Consider the following 19,763-nt stretch of genomic DNA (forward strand, 5'->3'; position numbering starts at 1 on the left):
TATTTTAGACGAGCAGGTTAGTTGATTCCTAGATTTCTTGAACTGTAACATGCACAGAGGGAGCAGGCGATTACGGTTTATTTTGTGATGTTGCTATGTGCGCTCTAAGTGGCTAAAAGTATGCCTGGACGTGGGACACTTGCTTCCTGGGCCACTGGATTCAAGCTAGTCTGGGCTGATGAGGAGTGATGCCCCGAAACCGGTCCCAATATGCTTGTTTCCAGTCCAGGGAGGACCTGGCTTCACAGTTCTAGCTAGACTGTTCCAATGGAGAGAAGGCATAAAACTGGTTTGCATATGTCTGGGTCCAAACTGGGGTGACGTGCAAAGAAAATAAAGATGGATTAAACTCAGTTCTGTGACTAGGGGTGAGTGTTTGAGAAGTTTCAACACTCCTTCCATCAATTTATTTTGTAATGTTAAGGTTTATGGGTAAGCCAGGGAAGAAGAGGCTGTATAGGCCCTGTATTCACTTTATGGTTGCTGCCTGGAAGGAACAAGCTCTTTGGGCCACTCTCAAGTAGAATATACCTTAGATTAGAATTCGTGGTTGAGCTACTATTGTTGCAGGAGTCCGGCCAGAAACATCTCTTCAGTGTCCACTGGCTACCTGATTCAGGTAGAAATAGCTCGCCATTATAGTTACAAAATTACTCCATTTCATTGTGAACACCGGACTTTCCATTAACATCGCTGTGCATTCTGAATGTTGTCATCTTGGATCATGTAACTCCACCAATTTGACGATCATGCCAGAAAACAATGGGTGATTTGTAGACAAAAAAACCTAGGACTGTGAAATAGTGATCTTGGAGATGAGATCCTCTGGCGGTGATGCTCTCCGTGAGAGCCTAAGAGGGCAGTCTATTGGGGGTTTAAGCTTTTGTGTTTCAGTTGTGACTGCGGAGAGGTTGGTCCCAGGCAAATAACAACTTGCTTACTATTCAAAGAAGGGCCTTTGCAAAAACAGCATTGCTCGCCTCAAGCACGGTTCGTGACACGTGGTCCTCACTGCCTGCTGTTTGATCCCATATTTTGTTGTGTGCAAAGAGCTGCGGCTGTTCCTTGGTTTGGTTTCCAGAGTGACGGCTTCGGATTTCTTACAGCTTATTTTTCCTGAAAATGTTCAAATGGTATACTTTGCCGGGACATGCCCCTAACCGGTATGCTTTTTATAATTTGAATGAAACGATTTATGGAACGTTCACACTTGGTGTAATCATTTCAGCTCTCAATGATGTAACACTCCGGCCTTAATGCTCTTAATGATATAACCATGTAAAAAGCCTCCTAAACTGTCGTTCCTTTTGTCTTGATTCTTTACGTGGTGACATGTGGAACTCTTTTTCCGTTTGTAAGTTGTTGGGGGTAGCACGTATCTTAATGCTGCTGTAGGCTGCAGGGTGTACGTCAGTAAAGCACAGAAAACTCCCAACAGTCTTTTTGCTCCACTGCAGATTGAGACTGATGGTAGATTGTATACATTGGAAGTGGGCATTGAATGGCAATATGCTTGTTATTTACCAGAGCTAATATGTAAGATTCCCATGTTTTAGTTAGCCCCCGGTCACTATGTTGGCATACGTGTGGGGCCTCTTCGGCTCATTTCATCTTGTGGAATGTGCATTTGTGCCATCATCTTATTGTGCAGTGTTAAATGTTGCCTATCTCCGAGAGGGTACTGAGTGGCATGCGGAGTATTACTGGGCCTCCTTGAGAGACTTACTTAAGACTCGACAAGGCCCAATTATACCAAGTATGCCACTCACTACTCTAGTGAAGTAAATAATTCGCTTAAGGTGCCGATAGGTTTTATTATGCTGTTGCGCTCACTGTGACATTTGGGCACTTAAAATGTACGATCATACAGTAATAATATTGTGCAAAAAAATTCACGCACCATTTTCTTGCTGATGTAATAAAGTTATAATATGGTCAATAAAGGTAGTACATGATTCAACGTATTCACAGGGTCTTTGGTATTTCCAATACTTGACTAAAACGGTGCACTTATTGTCCACCTCTCCAATGCTTTGTTAGATTTTCAGTTCAAACTTGCACCTTCATTGAGTGCTACATTAGTATGCGACTAGACATTTGTGAATGTGCTCTGCCGTTAGATGTCTCTTAAGTAACTTGTTGAAGCGTTAGTTTCCTGCCCAATTTGAAAATGTGTCTGAAGCTGATGTTACCAATGTGAGATGTGAAGGAATTTTCATACAGAAAACTGATCTCAAACTAGATTTTAGTTTGAAGTATTCCATGTGGGATGAGGGGTCGTATTAGCTTTTTGCGGCTGGTGGCTTTGAATAATAGGGCAGCAGAATTCTAATCAAAGGTAACTTGTGGCAAAACTTAATCTGTTTTCACTCATCTCTTCCTAGGTCTCATCATGTCTGCGATCACTGTCATCATCTTGGTGTTATACTTTGTAATTGACACTTTTGGGGTTCAAGGGAAGCCTTGGCTGGCAGAGTGCACTCCGATTTACATCCAGTATTTTGTCAAGTTCTTCATCATTGGCGTGACTGTCCTTGTGGTAGCTGTGCCTGAGGGACTTCCCCTGGCAGTCACCATCTCCCTGGCATACTCTGTGAAGGTAAGTCTGACATTCAATCCTAGCGGTAGTCTTCGTAATGGGAGATCAAGATGTAAGAAGTATTTTTACATATTGCTTGCATTTATTCAGTGATGTATATGTTCTCGAGCTAGACAATGAAAAAATAATTATACAACAAACTACATGATGCATGGATGACTGTGATCAACTGGAGATGCCTGATTTACCAGTCATCTTCCTCTTTCAGCAAGTTAGCAAGAGCAGAATATCGTCCTTATTTATTTACCACTGAGGATCTTATTGTGTGTAATCATGCAGTTGTGAATGATCACTGCTGAGCACACTGTCCAGTACCATGTTCCATAAGAATCTCAACAGCACGCCTCATTGATGCACCGGAGCAAGAAGACCTTGGCTGAAAACCTTGCAGTGTGTAACTCTCGCAGTACACTGACAATAGTCTCTAGCATCAGTCTCTCCAGTCACAATAGCCTGATGAATAATCAGGTCACAGAGAGATACCAGCAGCAGATTCTATCTTGATGAACCCTCAAGCATAATTACTTAACTGTGAGAGTCAACCAGAGAATTCCACATTGAATGATCACTGATGAGCCCCCATTAATGTGGGGACGTCAACATCATCAGGGATGAATAAGCTTTAGTGTACGTGAGAATTCAGCATTATATTCCTGCCCACCAGGTCCAATCTGCTCAGCTGAATTTACTAATTGTTCCCAAAAATGTAAAAGAAGGCTCGGAGGGGCCAGATTCTCTGTAATGGCTCCCCACATCTGGAATACCCTTCCCCCTGACATTAGATCATCAACCAAGTATGTGTGCTTTAGGAAACTCTTAAAAACGTTGTGGTTCAGACAATCTTATGGCTAATCTTGCTGCTGTCACTGCTTCCTCTACTTTAGTGCCAAGAGACCTTATGGTGAACGTGTGCACTATAAATTCCCGATAACATAACATGTTACTATATCCCAAGTTAAGAAGTCCCCTTCGGTAACTCTGTCACTGATTTCTCCCTACAGAAAATGATGAAGGACAATAACCTGGTGAGACATCTTGATGCTTGCGAGACTATGGGCAATGCAACAGCCATCTGCTCTGACAAGACTGGAACATTAACCATGAATCGCATGACTGTAGTCCAAGCCTATGTTGGTGGCACTCACTACCGACAGATCCCAGACCCTGAAACCCTGCAACCCAAAGTGTTGGAACTCATTGTGAATGGAATATCTATCAACTCCGCCTACACATCCAAAATCCTAGTGAGTGTTTGACCATCAAGAATGGTGAATGGTGAAAGGCAATGTTTTAATACTCATAGAAGAATTGACGGTGAAACTGATATTTTGCTTTTTGCCTTTCTACTTTTCTTGTCTATTGAATGATTAGCCTCCAGAGAAAGAAGGCGGACTACCACGGCAGGTGGGGAACAAGACCGAGTGCTCCCTGTTGGGATTTGTTTTGGATTTGAAGCAAGATTACCAGGCCGTACGAAATGAAGTACCAGAGGAGAAACTCTACAAAGTTTATACATTCAATTCTTCACGCAAGTCCATGAGCACTGTGCTGAAGAATGCTGATGGCGGCTTTCGCATGTACAGCAAGGGGGCTTCCGAGATCATACTGCGCAAGTAACTAACCCGTCTTTCCTTTCTCACTTTTTTTAACATGTTCCTTTTGTTTCAAATTCTGTTTAATTTATTTAATGATTAACAAGCATTTACAATGCAACGGTTTCGCCTTTGCAAACGTTAGAGCTATTGGCATTTTAAATGACAACATTTTTATTTGTGTTGGTTTTGAAAACAGATAAATAAATGGCATTGTCATTTACAATGCCAATAGCTTAATCTCTTGCAAATGCCACACCCACACACCCACAGAGAGCTCTCCCACACACACACACACACACACACACACAGAGCCCCCCCCCACACCCACGCAGAGCCCCCCCACACGAAGCCCCCACACACACCCACACAAAGCCCCCCACACACACAGCCCCCCCACACACCCACACAGAGCCCCCCACACACTGCGAGTCCCCCCCCCCACACATCCACACAGAGCCCCCCCCCCAACATTGGGTGCTCACCAGCATACATGTGTAGTATAGTACAATACAAAAAGTACAATATCACCCTCTAAATAGGCTACTTTAGAACTATTGACGTGATCCGTTATGTATTGGCAACATAATGTTTTAAGCCATGCACCCCCCCGCCCCCCATCTTAAATCAAAGAGACACACAATCCCAGTTTGGGGTTTCCCATTATCCGGCAATGTATCATAGCGCTTCGAAACATTTTATGGTCCGAGTACAACGCTTCATTATATAGCCTCTTAACAATATGCTGGGATGTCAGCACTGTAACCCTGTGCTGGCTTATCACAATGCCTTCCCGACTCTGACAAAGCAATGTGTGTCCTGCTAGTTAAGACAGCAGAGTGGGTTAATGCTCCTGGCACGCAATTCAGCGGGCAACCTGCCAGTTACTGACTGAAACGAACGTTACCCTACTCAAGGTACTTATTTTATCGACCACTGAAGGGTGAAAGGCTGAGTCAGTGACGACACGATTGAAGTAGCGCCTAGATTTCCACTGCATGTGCATTAACCCTTCATGTATCGTGACTTCTTAGAGGGGGGTTGAGGATTAAGTTGAGGGGGTGCATGTCAGTGGAATAGCCTGGTTTGTTCTGAGGTGCAGTCTATAGCGGCATGAAGCCCCGTTGACACCCTGTGAACAGATCCGACAGTTGGCCAGTTGTCTAACCCAGACTCTCTGGGGCGCATGAGCTGTGCTCGTCCGGATGAACCAAGGTGCAAAATGCACCAAGCTCTCCCTTCTCTCGGAGGACGCTGTCTGGTAGTCACTTGAATGTTCTCCCCACTTGGAGTGTGTTTTACCCCAAAGACTGATATTCACTGTAAGAGCAAAGTTTATACTGGCAAATGTGTGCCCACGGACACGCTGGTGGCTGTGCACGACAGGTAGAAACCTCATACCAAATTGTGCCCACTTAGGCTCACCTGTACGCCAGAGCTCGACGCTGCGAGCATGGGGTGGAAGTGGGCGACCTTATAGATGGAGGGGGAGGGGTGGTTCACTTTTTACGATTGTGCCAGTGAAAAGTGAAGGGCACATTTATAGATGGGACTAGAAGGATAGAAAGGCAGACGGAGGCAGTCACGGGCCGGCAGGCGATTATTAGAAACAAGTGCGTAGATATGTAGACAGAAATGGGGCAGAGAGACACAGTCAGACCAAGACGGACAGTCGTATAGAAAGGCAAACATGTAGTTAGAAAGACAGTGATATGACTTAATAAGAGCAGAAGGCAAAGAAGATAGAGAGCCAGTCGGGCAGACAGACATGCACAGCTAGAAAGGTAAACAGGAGGAACAGACAAACAGGTTAAAGGGAATGGATAGAACGGTCGGAAGGTAAATATGATATACAGAGAAATGGCAAGGTACATATAAAATATAGATCCGGGATAGTCAGGCATGACAGACAGACAGATAGACAGATCGATCAATGAAAGGCAGAACGGTACATACAATAAGTAGAGAAACTGACGGACAGGAGAAAAGATGAAGAAATAGCAGGAGTAGAAGCAGGTTAAAGACACACACCAGCAGACGACGTCTCGGCAGAGGCAGACTGCTGCGCAGACAGATAAGTGAACTTGATCTCGGCACGGCGTTGATGTCACTTAGCACCGACGGTGCAGTCTCGAGGCATAAATCAGAGATGGAAGTGCTCGGCGGTGACCCGCAGTGCCCGGTAATGTAACAGACCTCACCGTGAATCACCGGGGGGTAGACAGGTGCAGTCTGCGGGGTGGGGGAGGGTCAGCCTTCAGAGTTCGCGGGGGCTCTCCTTCGGTGACATTGGAAGTGTGCGTGCACTCTTTCCCAGAGCAGGGCTAAGGAGAGATTCACATGTCAGATGAAGACACTCGTGTTTTTGTGCTGTCTTGGCATGCACCGGCTCCATCCATTTCCAAACAACCATCTATCCATTCAGGACACGGGGCCCCTCTGACCGACCGGACACGGGGCCCCTCTGACCGGACCCGCTCAGCACGGACCGAACAAGTTTAAAAGAAGTTTCCATGGCAGGCGTTTGAAGTTCCCACCGGGACTCTCGCAGCTCCAGCAGGTGCACACGGTGCAGGCTTTTACTATTAGAGTGCGAGGCATTTATTATTATGAGTCACAAACCCTTCTGAAGGAAGCTCGGCTCGTGCACGCTGCGGTTCATTTAATGTGTGTGCACACCCCTGCATTCAGTGTGTGGTGAGGGAGCCTTATTTCAGATACCCAGGACATGCCTCCTTCAATGAGGGGACGGGTCCGTCTGGGTCCGGCCCGGGTCTGCTTCCTGCACCGGATGTGACGTTTCACTGGTGCAGGGTCTGCAAAAACCAGAGCTAAAATCCATTCTGAATAAATGTCTCCAACAACGAGCTGCGTGAAACTAGAGCGGGTTGAACCATGCAGAGCGCTGTATAACTCATTTTACGAGATAACCTAGTGCATTCTGGGAGTTGTAGTCCTGGCTGGCTTGAACTAACCCAATATGAAAAATGTCATAGCAATGGTCTGCATTTTACAAACCCCGGGGTGATGCGGGTGTTAGATCTCCCTCGAGCACTCTCTTGGGTTTGTTTGCCTCGTTTTAACTTTGGATTTGACGCTAAACCCTCAAAATGAAACCTGCAGAACTGGGCAGCAGGGTGCAAATAGATAAAAAAACAATACGAAATAAATAAAATTTTAGGCGAGGACAAATTTACTAACTTATAGAGTGCCAGCTTTAACAAGCATTGAACCCGCTAACACAACGCTCTGGGAAAAGCTCTGAAACAACCCGAGGCGCAGAGGTGGAGATGGGTCCGAGGAGGTCATGTCCCCTCCACTCCCCCCCCCCCCACCCCTTAAAAGCAAACACAAGTGCCGGGTTCAAGCATGGAGTGGAGGCTTCGAGGGAGAGGCCGGCTATTCGGTGATTTGTCCCGTGCCTGAACCTGCCTGCTCCTCTTGACTGAAATATTAACAAGGAAAGGCACGGACAGCGGAAGGGGGGCGGGAAAGGCACGGACAGCGGGAGGCGGGGCGTGAAAGGCACGGACAGCGGGAGGGGGCCGGAAAGGCACAGACAGTGGGAGGGGGGAGCGGGAAAGGCATGGACAGCGGGAGGGGGGAGCGGGAAAGGCATGGACAGCGGGAGGGGGGGGCGGGAAAAGCACGGACAGCGGGAGGGGGGTGCGGGAACGGGCACACGGACAGCGGGAGGGGGGGCGGCGGGAACGGCCAGCACTCACCTGGACTTCGGCGGCGGTCGGCCGCGGAATGACCAAAAGAAACCTGGACGAACAAAAAAATAAACCCCGCCCACCGCCGCACTGACGTGATAAAAGGGGTTGGATGAGAAAAAATCTCAGGAACGCCCACGAGTCGCCTCGCAGAATGACGGACGCCTCTCTCTTCCAATGGCTAGCCTCCATTTATGGAGCTAGCCAATGGAATAGAGAGGTGGGACTTTTGTCCATACTGGTAAACAAAAGTTTTCGCCTGCGCGAAACGCTGCTTGCGCAGCTGTTCGCCAGGTGAAACCTAAGAAGACATGCATTACAACAGCAACAATTGTCATGGAAAAAGAATGGAAAAGCCAAGAGTTACAGGTATCGCATGAGTTACAGCTTGGTAGCAAGTTCTATGGTAAATAGACAAGTTGATAATAACATTCACAATTTGTTGCAGTGAGCAAAGTCACAAATGGCTATCAATTCACCTGACAAAGGAAACTTACTATACCTAACATAACAATAATCTCAACAAAAATTCTGGTGTCATGGTGCAAAGAATAATAGAGTGGACAGGAGGGCTGATCGCCCAGGTCCCTTAGAATGCAACATTCGAGCTGCTCACTTAGAATGCAACATTCGAGCTGCTCACTTTTAGCTATAGCTCTGTAGTCTTATATAATGAACAAGATATGGGCCCTGAGCTGTGGGGAGCATGCCATCAGTGGGACGCCTTCTGATAGGTAGCTCACCAACTGGGACCATATGTACTCAAAGCCTTTCCTGGTGTAATCTATTATGTCTGCATTGCGCTCGAGTTCCAGCACCCTCCACAACCTCACATGCCATTGAGTCAGCAAAGGTGCCTCTTGTCTTTTCCGAGCGGCAGCGACTGCCATTTTAGCTGCCCCTAAGCATAACCACATAACAGAACGATCACTCTGTGTCTGACGTTTCAAAAGTGGGACTCGTGCCCCCAACAGGGTGTGTTCCAGGGTCTGGGGGATGGGGTAGCCAAAAATGTGCTTGATTTGGGACAGGATCTGCTTCCAGAAGGGTTGAATGAAGGGGCAGTCCCATCAGATATGCCGGAAGTCACCCAGTAAACCACAGCCCCGCCAACATCTATCTGGGGTATTGGGGAAGATCCTTTGCAGTTTCTGAGGATACAAGTACCAGTCGTTCATAATCTTATAATGTGCCTCCCTTAAATACATTGAACGGTTGAATTTCTTTGTCGTTGTGTAGACGCTCCCATTGTTTGTCCCCCAGTGGAGGGCACAACAAGTCATCCCAGAAGCCTTTATATCTTAGGGTGGACGGGGGGCTTAGGGCCTGTATGAGAGCGTATAGAAAGGAGATACATCCCTTGGAAGTAGATCCCGATTGTGAAAACTTCTCAATGGGGAGCAAACCTCTGATAGCGGCCCGCTGCACCAATGTCTGCGTCACCCAGAACATGCCCCTTTGGTACCTATTCTCATAACTCCTGACCTCCTGGCAGAGCTCCAAGAGAATGGGGAATAGGTAGCATTTATTAACCTCATTCTGCTCTCATACGATTTCCTAGTTTGTTTTCGCTCCTATCTGCCATGTTTTATTCCTTTTCGTAGCACCTTCAAGTTCAGTCTTGGTTTTGTAGATAAGAGTTAGGCTTTAAGTAAGCATCATCTTGCTGCTGAGGCATGAACAGGGGATCATGAAGAGAGACCTGCAACTCTGAACGTACATTAAGCGATAATAGTCAAGAAAATTATGGCAAAATTTAGATCTATGGGTATTCTCAAAGTATCGTGCTGGACCTATATGGATCAGACTTTAGCATCTCAGTAATTTGGCAAGCCCAAATAAAAGTGTAGTCTAAGAGATCGTGGTATAGTCAAATGGCTAATTCATAGAACTAGATGTCAACATAATGTGACCCATAGACATTAAAGATGGCATTAATATGACAGTGCTATGAACCCAGCAATCCTGTGCAGTCGTACCAAGAGTTGGGAATAACTCTCTGAAGTTAAGGGATGGGTGTGTCAGAGACATCAAAGCCCTGAATTTTGTGTTCAGACCTATGGATTCCAGACTACCTATAGAAAAAGTGGCGTGTTTATTAATGTTAAAGTGTGTTTCCTGGACAAACCAGGCGGCTTTGGCACACACCTTAATAGCAGGACTCTCTTGAACTGCACAACATTTAAACTCCTGCTGCAAACCCAACTGCCAAGGAGTCACCCTGGGGAATGAGAACAATCTGCAATCTACTCTAGGCCATCCTATTTGGCCAGAATTCGTATCCAGTAACCCCAATCTAATCAAGTAGAGGTACCCTCACATTCTAAAAGTTTCCAACGTTATCCTAGTAAGTGATCTCAATTTCCATCTGGAAGATAAAAATAACCCTGAGTCTTCCGACCTCATAGACAGTCTACATAGTCTTGGCCTGTCCTTACATGACATCTTACTGAACCAGTGCAGGTCATCTCTTGGTCCACATTTGTTTGTAGATTTGATCTCATTTAGGATCTCTGGACCTATCCATTACCGATCATCATGCAGTCCCTTTCTTCTTTGTGGCACCACAACCTAATGCAGCGAAGTCTACACCCACCAACTCCCATCCCACATGTGCACTCTGCTCAATTTCTTCTAACTTCCATAACTCATATATTAATTAAAAATATCCTCAACCTTCTAACCAACATAAACATAGTCATCACGTCTTTTCTGTTCCCTTGGACCTCTAAAGCCCACTTTTTCATTAGGTAAATGCACCTTTCCTTTAGTATATACAAGAACTACTCGAGGCCAAGTGAAAATGTCAATTATTCAATAAATCAATCCGGTTTTTGTAGAGTCTGACTACTCACCTGTTAGGGTTTCAAGGCGCTGTGTGTGGATTGAGTTGGGGGGGGGGGGGGGGTTAGATCTGCAATTCTGTCAAAGAGCCAGGTCTTCAGGTTCTTCCTGAATTGAGGCAGTGACGGTGATTGCCTGAAAAGTAGAGGCAGGGAGTTCCAGGTCTTCGCAGCGAGGTAGGAGAAAAATCTTCCTCCGGCGGAGGTATTGCAGATCAGGGGGATGGTGGCCAGGTCCAGTTAGGCGGAGCGAAGTTGTCTGGTGGGATTGTAGAAGCAGAGGCGGTGGTTGAGGTATGCGGTCGAGCGTGTGGAAGACTTTGTAGGCATGCATGAGGATCTTGAAAGAGATTCTTTTGTTGATCGGGCACCAGTGGAGGTCTCTCAGGTATCTGATTATTTGGCTGTCGCAGGGGATGTTCAGGAGGATGTAACACAACACAGATGAGGGGGGTCCAAGGGGAAACTATATTTAAAGACCAAGTAAACCAGCCTGCACCCCCAATTATATTTCTTGTGATGTTCAGGAGGAGTCTGGCGGAGGCGTTTTGGAAGTTCTGCAGTTTCTTAGATTAGTTTCTAAATTATTAGGAGTCTGGAGAAAAACGTATGACTTCTTCCAAGACTAAGTACAAAGCAGCTAACAAAAAAGTCTTAGAGAGTCCTACATGCCACTTTGTTGCACCTCCATATCTACATCTATTTAGACCATCTATTGTCAAATTCCTTCTTTACCCAAAAGAAGAAAACTTTTCAATTACTTTCACAATCCTATTACAACAACCTATCTGACTACTCTTATCAGTAAACCACTAATTGGAAATTTCTCCCATTTCTGCTTCTTACATTAGCTCCATCTAAGGTTTCCCTTATAGACTGATTTTTTTTCTTCACTCTGCTTTGACTATATTGATCACATTCTAATGGAACGTAATAATCTCTCTCTAAACTAGTCTACAGTCCCAGAATCAAGGAAACACGCAACAGTAATTCCAGTTCTCAAGAAACCACCAGCATATCCCACCATTCTCAGCAACGATTGCCCAATATCTTTGTTGCTTTCTCCTCTAAAGTCATAGAGAAACACGTCAATAAGATCTTCTCAGTGTTTATTTATTTATAAAGTTTTGTATAGCGCAAACAAGACACAGAAACCAGCAACCTTCTTGACCATTCCAAATGGCGATTTAGACCCCGACATAGTACTGAGTCTGCTTTCCTCATTGTGACTGAAAATATTATAATCATCTTAGATCAAGGATGTTCAGCTGCCCTGATTCTCCTCAATCTCTCAAACACTCTTAATGCATTATCTCATGATTTCTTGATTACTCGTGTTCAAGAGGTGGGCATTGGCAGTTCTGCTCTATCTTGATTTCACTCATTCAAGATATCTCCCTCCCTTCCTGTGTCTCCAGTACTCAGTGCATTCTTTTTAGTGTACCCCAGGTCCAACCTAGCACGTTTTAATATTTGCGTTCTCTCTACCCGGTGGTTTATCTGGTCCGAGCTTTCCAGATTTTGTTGTTCCAAAACTTCACCTCTGCATGTCCTCTGTTACCAAATAAATGCACACTAACTACCTAAAGTTAAATAGGGGCAGGACAGTTATAACACCTCCCCCCGGACCATAGATCTTTGAATGGAAGAACTAGAGAACTCGTTTACACCTAGTAAAATCCAAATTAAAGTTTCCAGGCAAATTAATTTGGTACCCAGGTGCTGATTTTCCATTATTAGGTCCCTGTGTGAAATCCTTTCCCTTCTGGCTGATGCTTGCAGCAAAGCTAAGGTCCAGCCCTAATCTCTTTATATCTGGACTGTTTTTGTCTGTGACTACCACAATACCTCTTTTACTGTCTCCAGACAGTCCAAAATGCAGTATCCAGCTTAATTTGCAATATTCCACCAATTCACTACTGCCGTCTCTATACTGGCTCCCTGTCAGGAAAATATGCATGGTACAAAAAGCTTTGACCCACCATGCCCCATTATCCACCTGCTATATAATTCAACTGTACTCATCCACTCAGATCTTTTCTCAGCATTTTATTCGACAACCCCTCTTCAAATTCGCAAAATATTGTAACTCTTTTCCTACTGAACGTTGCTTGACTCCTTCAGTGTTGCTCTTTAGCTATACTGATAGAAACTTCTAGACGCAGATTCCTCACCTTTGGAATATTCCTCAGGCATCAGTTTGGATCTGGAAACGTTTCCATAGTATCTCTGTGAGCTGGAAAGGTGGCACAGTGTGGTTCTGCACTGATGCCGTTCCACTTTAACTAACGTGCTTGGTCTATATAAGCGCCATTCCTTCATGCTGATGTCCGTTCCTTTCTTTCTCACTACCAGACATGTATCGTAAGCCTCTTCTCATCTCTCAGGCACTCCTACCTTTTTCTTCTTAAAATGTTTTTAGGTTGCCAGGGATGTCACCCCATAAGACAATAGGTTTTCACTGTAAGGAGTGTCACAAGAAGAGGTCTGTGACTGATCCCCACCAGTTACGCCTGTGGGGTCTGGGGTATGAACATGAAATTGAGACCTGCAGAGACTGTGCTTCGATGAACTCGAAGTCCATCAGGAACGCAAGGTAAAACTGTAAGTTTCAAAGCACAAGAAGATGCAGCTTCAGGGCTACTCCAATTACAAGGCTCACTCCTGTTCCCGGAGTTAACAGAGCTGCTCTAGATGCTGGTTATCATCCTGCTCAAAGTCCTCCGGTAAGCATAAAAACACAGGAAGTTGAACCGGACTTCTGCTCCTTCGTGGCATTCTTACTCCCCCCCGACAAAGCGCATGAGAGGCACCAGCTATCTTGCTCCTACACTCAGTCTGCCAGCTTCAGAGCCGATTCCGCAACTGGTTCTGGCACATCCGAAGTTTCTGGGGCTTTTCAGTCCCACTGCGCCAGATCTGATTTCCGCGCAGGTATGCTCTGGCTCTTTGGATCTCTACCGACTCTCTCTGACACACCTTAAGGCCCCATGAAGCTGAGAGGCCTTCCACCTGAGCTACTACCGGTTGGTTCCCCCTAGAAGCCAGCTGGCCCCTCTGAGCAACTTCTCCCCTCAGTTCCAGTTCCTATGATTTTGTGCCACCCAAATACACTCCAAGCCAGGGTACATTGACGCCAACCCCACCTCACAAAAAGGCGGTTCTGATTGTCCGCTTTGGTGCCAAATTGACACTGGTCGGAAATCGCCAAAGCTGCACCCGAATCCAAACAAGGCATCGGTTCCTTAACTCATTAAAATTTGACAGACCAACATGTTGACTGAGCTCCGACAACAGGACCTCCCGTTCTGTGAGGTCCTGACAGGTAACCTCCTAAGGGCTAGGGCCACGCCTTATATTCGCCCTCCAATTAAGGGACAGCTTGCCAGGTGACATCACCCTGCTCCAGACAGCCTGGACATTTTATCCCTGCACCTTTCTCCAAAGAGCCGCATGGTGCAGGCCTCCACCACCCGGACCAACCCCAACAATTTTCCTAACATTCCTCCTGACAGTGAATCCAAGCGAGTGGAGACATTTGGTAAATGCTTCCTCAGCCAGTTGGCTCTGCAATCAATCAATGCCTCCTACTTGCTGGCCTGTTACATTCATGCCCTTTGAGACTCTGTTGCACAAATCCTCCTTGGTGTTTCAAAGACATTTGTAAGCACAACTATTGGTGTGGTGTACTTATCTTAGGAGCATCTGGGAGAGGTACAGTTTGGTTCTCTGGTGATCCTGTTTGAATACTGCTGGTGTGTCTCCCATTAGACCTAGCAATTCCAAGAATTGGAATTGTGGCATTTTGCATATTAGTTGTTCCACACATGACATTGCACATGTGCCACTTGATCAATGTATTCCAGACAATGGTCGCTGGCAGAGGGTCAGTTGGAGAACTAGTGTTGCTAAATGTTAAACTCTGCATACTCTGTACTTCACCAGCAACAACAACAACCTATTGCTAGGCAGGCCATTTGTAAACCCATTACCATGAGGCATCCCTCTAGGAGTGCGGCGTACATCATGGCAGTTAGACTGTTCATGTCCCCTGCACCCCCCTACAACTAAGGAGGCACATCAGTTGGTTGGAGCAAATTGCTTTTTTTCTGGTCGTCAAAGCCTTCTACTCAATCATGTTCCTTACGGTGGTACATCAACAAATAGACTATATGACAGCAATGTATTATACCTCAATCTTTTGGATAACCTACTGGGGGTGGGCAGCGACTTTATGGAATCTCAAGCAGGATGTATCAACAGGTCCCAAATAGGAACTCCACCCACATGTCTTCCACAGGCACCTTCAACAATCGAGCACCACACCGATTGATCTCTTTGCCACCCCAGCTAATATAAAATGCCAACTCTTAGCCTCTAGGTATCCACACCCACAGTCCATGGGCAATGTATTATGGGTGAACTAGCAAGGGATATTTGCTTAATTTTTTCCCACCTTTCTCACTCCTTCCTCGCATGGTCAGGAAGATGAAGCAGACGCACATGAAATTCACCCAACTTGGGCCAGGCACTCCTGGTAATCAATGATCTTGGAGATGTCCATCAGCCCACATGAGAAAATTCCAATCAAACCAGACCTTCTCACTCAGCAACACAGACCAATCAGGCATCCACGAGGTGGTTCAACTTAGCAATCTGGTACCTGACATCTTAGAGTTTGGGAATTTGTACCTTTCAGAGACTATGACCATTTTGCATGTACAGTATTAGAATGATCAGGCCACCCAGGTCCCAAAAATGCCACTGATCAAGGTCAATGCAAGGTCTTGATGTCTGATCATACCCTATAGGATTCCTGGCTTCCCTATCGGCAAACAGGAAAAGATTGTTTCTTTCCGATGGATACATTTACCTGCAGATTCCCTACCTGTTGAATAATCTCAGGTGTAGTGCTAAAGATGCCAATTCCAAAGTGTTCAGTCTTTCAGCCTTGTAGGGACTACTAGGGACAGATCGCCATCACCGATTCTAACTCTTATCTGCATATGGTGTTTGGGATCAGGCTATTATTCTAAGTTATGCAAATCATTCCTTAGCATGCACCTAAAGGCAGTCAAGGAATCTGGAGGCAAAACTGTTTATGGCTCTGACCTGCAGTGGGAAATGAGCCAGGCATCGATGCCGGCCCACTTGTGGGTCAACTTCTTCCAACCTACTCCAGCAAGAGGAAAAAGGGAAGCCAACTAGGTGCCTTCAAACTCCTACAGGATTTTCATCCTCTGGGCTGGGGTTAGTCAACCTGGTATCCCCTTATCTGGCTGCACTAGTGGATTTAACCCACATGTCGTCCTCCGATCCGGCAGTCATCTTTTTCAGATCGGGCAGCCTCTGACTGTCCTATCCTGACTTTCCAGCCCCTCGGTTGCATACAGCTGCTTTTCTTAACACTATATTCAATCTGTTCACTGGGTGTTGGCCCCCTCTTATTTTCTTTTGGGGCCGATGGGGCCTTACAGAATGCCCTTGTTCATGTTCTTTACACCTGCCCATGTGCCTTTCCAAGCTGAAACTTAGGTGCTCTGCGCTGATTAGGGCCTCCTCTTAATACAGATCCAGAGGTTTGCTGCACCACCTGTGCCATGGATGGCTTCCCTCCCAGAGGCTGCTGCCTTCGCATTGTCCAGTGCCCTAAGCACCGCAACCAGCTCTTCCTGTGACAGACCCAGTTGAAGAACACAGATCAAGGAAAGAGGCCCAAAGGCTCTGAGGAAGAAGCTTACCAACTTTAAACTGCCCTCTCCCATGGCCAAATGCTACATGAACTCTTAAGCTCGGAATCAGATCTCCTAAACCTTTATGGCACTGGAGAAGAAATTGACTAAGCACCTCTTGATCCAGCAGCTAAATTTTCAGGCATCACTTTGGCCAGTGACCTGGGTATCTCAACTGAGGTGTGGAAATAACTCTCTTTGGGATTTCCTTGTCCTAAAGTTGCATCCATTCACTTCATGGTGAGAAAAGCTCATGAGGTGCTAGTTATCACTTCCCTCTGTTGACATCAAAACAAATGTGCTCACCGAGGTACTCCTACTTATGGTACCAACCTCTGAACAATTGCTCCCCTTCGATAACACTTTACTAGAGATGGTACTGACAGCACCAGAAAAAGATGCTTCTGCACTGGCAGGAAATAGGCTGGTGGCAAGGCGCTATAGACCTGCCCCTGGTGACCGCATGTTCCTGTCCACTCACCTGTCTTAAGAGAGCTTGGTCATTCAAGCTTCTTTCTATTTGTGACCAGTTACAAAGACTTTACCATCAACTCTGTCAGACGATTTAATCACCTGGAAGCTTGGGGAAAGAAAGTTTTCCCTGCTGGCACCAGGGCATTAAAATCTTTAAACACCACTTCCCTCTTGGCAAGACACACGTTCCCCATGTGCCATGGTGCAATCAGTTGTTCCTCATGTCTAGGATGACCTAAAGTCCATTTTTTCTGAAGTTAAGGCTGGCCAGCATGACTCGCCCCACAACATCAAATCAAGCCTGGATGCTGACTAATCAGTGGCTTATGCTATGGGGTCCTCAGTTCTGTGCACCATACTCAACTTTGCACATCGGGGTTCTCTATAGATGAGCAAGCCCGTCTTATGGCCCTCTCCCTTGTTGACAACCACCTGTTGGAAGACAAAGCTTATTCAGCCATTGAGAGGTTTAAAGTTAGTAGAGCTATTGCTAGGTCTCTAGGCCTTAAACATCCACCGCCTCTGGGGGACCCTAGACCATTTTGCCACTGTCAAGGCTTCTCTAGAAATGTCCTCTTTGGTCAGCGGCAGTCCACCCAGCCACAGTTGCAGGATTCCTGAATCCCTTGGTCAGACAGTATAGGGACAGAGATAAGGGTCCCAGTCTCCTCATTCACAAAGGGGCCTACGCCCTATCTTGGACCTAAGGAATGTCAACGGCTTCCTCCGGAAGGAGAAGTTCAAGATGCTGACTTTGGCTCAGGTCTTAGCTGCCGTGGACCCGGGAGATTGGATGGTAGCGTTGGACTTGCAGGACGCATATTTTCACATCCCCGTCCTGCCGGCGCTACCTGCGGTTCACGGTATGCCACGATCACTTTCAGTTTACCGTGCTCCCCTTCGGCCTTACCAGCGCCCCACGTGTGTTCACGAAAGTGATTGCGGTGGTCGTAGCTCATCTGCCCTGGGTCAGGGAGTCTCCATGCAGGACATCTGTCAGGCAGCTACTGCCTGGACAGCCAAGTCCAGAGAGATGGCTTTTTCGGCCGTTTTGTTCTCCAGGACTTTCTGGTGTGATCATTGGTTCGCAGACCCACCACCGGGGTTGGTATTGCTAGGGTATCTATTCTAAGGTAAGGAATCTAATACTAACCTGTTTCTTTCAGATGCACAAGTTACTTACCTTCGGTAACGATATATCTGTAAGAAACAGTAGTTACTATTAGATTCCTTACCGCCCCACCCATCCTCCCCGTTCTGCGAACCGATATCTAGGGTTAAGGTTATCTCCCTTTCAGGGCCCTAGTTTTTATGGCACCAGAGTTGGTTTTTATAATGGCTCTACGTTTCTGGCGCGGAAAAGCTGTGTATAAGAACTGACAGCACGCGAGGGTGGCGTCTAAGTACTCCGTCATGCCGACGACGGACGCAGGGCCGCAGACGACGCCTACCGACGTGCAGGGGTACTGCTATGCAACATTTTCCGAATCCAGTCTGACGCCTGGGGATATTCTAAGGTAAGGAAACTGATACTAACTACTGTTTTTTACAGATATAACGTTACCGAAGGTAAGTAACTTGCGCATCGCCTACCCTGCCTACATGCCCCTCAATTTCTTCCCTGCCCGAAGATCATCTTTCCATCTTGCAGGAGTAGGTGATTGCGCTGCTTCAGAAGGAAGCAGTGGAGTTTGTCTGAGCAGGAAATTGGGATAAGATGCTATTTGTGATACTTTCTTGTTCCCTGGAAGGATGACGGCCTGTGTCCAATCCTAGCCCTCAGGGCCCTGAATTTTAATGTCTGGAAGTAAAGGCTAGTGCGCTCCAGTCCTGATGGTCTTACACTTGCTAGGTCTACTGGCTTCCTGTATTTTCCAGGCCATGTTCACACATTTGCATACGAGGGTTCTGCAGAAGTAATGAGTCAACTCTTCTTCGCTGGATGTCTTTCTTTCTTCCTCCAGCTGTGGCCATGGTAGTGATAGATGCCTCCATCCTAGGGTAGGGAGCCCATCTGCAGGATATGGAGAACAGGAGCCTCTAGTTTGTACCGGAGCAGGTAGTTCATATCAACCTGCTAGAACTGTGGGCAGTTCAGTCAATCACCTGGCAGTGCCTTTGAATGTCATAGCCAACAGCCTGAGCCGGCATTATCTTTCTTATCAGAAGTGTTTTTTTCTACCTGTGGTAGTCCTGAATATCTTTGCGCTTTGGAGCACTCCTCAGGTGGACTTCTTGCCAGCAGTTCCGCAACTCACAGTAACTGTTGAAGGGAGCCTTGGGTATTGTGTTGCAATGGAGGTAAAACTTCTAGCTGCACTTTGCATTCCCGCTTGAACCTAGATTCCTCGAGTTCTAAGGAAGATTCGCCAAGACTGGGCCCAAGTCATTCTTATTGCTCTGTACTGGCCAAGAAGGATTTGATACATTGACCTTCTGCAACTTTCTATCTGTTTCCTGCTTTGACTGCCTCTCAGAACGGATCTTCTCTTCCTGTTGGGGGAGAGGGGTGGTTCTGCATCCCAATCTTCAGAGGCTGAAGATTGGGCTGGGACATCCAAGGTCGTTGAAAGAGTGCCACCAGAGGCGGTGGAAGTCATCTTATAAGCTGGTCACCCCTCCACAAAATCTGTGTATTCTGGGAGGTGGAACAGCTATATCTTATGGTGCACAAATAACGTTGTACATCCCTTGGGAGCCCTCCAGTACATCCCTCGGCCCTCCAGTTTGCCCTTTTCCTGGCTCAGAGAGAGTGTGCGCTGTTCCCCGTCAATGGGTATTTGGCAGTGTTGTCCACGTTTCTCTGT

The 19,763-nt window shown here is 46.5% G+C and overlaps 1 protein-coding gene across 7 annotated transcripts in view; it reads left to right on the forward strand.

The window, feature by feature from the left end:
- Positions 1-19,763, forward strand: part of ATP2B4 (ATPase plasma membrane Ca2+ transporting 4) — a 780,797-nt gene that overhangs the window by 592,887 nt on the left and 168,147 nt on the right. For all 7 annotated transcript variants that reach the window (XM_086923502.1, XM_086923496.1, XM_086923498.1 and 4 more), the window contains 3 exons: positions 2,385-2,599; positions 3,601-3,843; positions 3,971-4,212. In XM_086923502.1, coding sequence (XP_086779628.1) covers positions 2,385-2,599; positions 3,601-3,843; positions 3,971-4,212 — 700 coding nt within the window. The remainder of the gene's footprint in view (positions 1-2,384; positions 2,600-3,600; positions 3,844-3,970; positions 4,213-19,763) is intronic.

The sequence above is a fragment of the Lissotriton vulgaris genome, chromosome 5 (genome assembly GCF_964263255.1).
Source record: "Lissotriton vulgaris chromosome 5, aLisVul1.2, whole genome shotgun sequence".
In the NCBI taxonomy this organism is placed as follows: Eukaryota; Metazoa; Chordata; class Amphibia; order Caudata; family Salamandridae; genus Lissotriton; species Lissotriton vulgaris.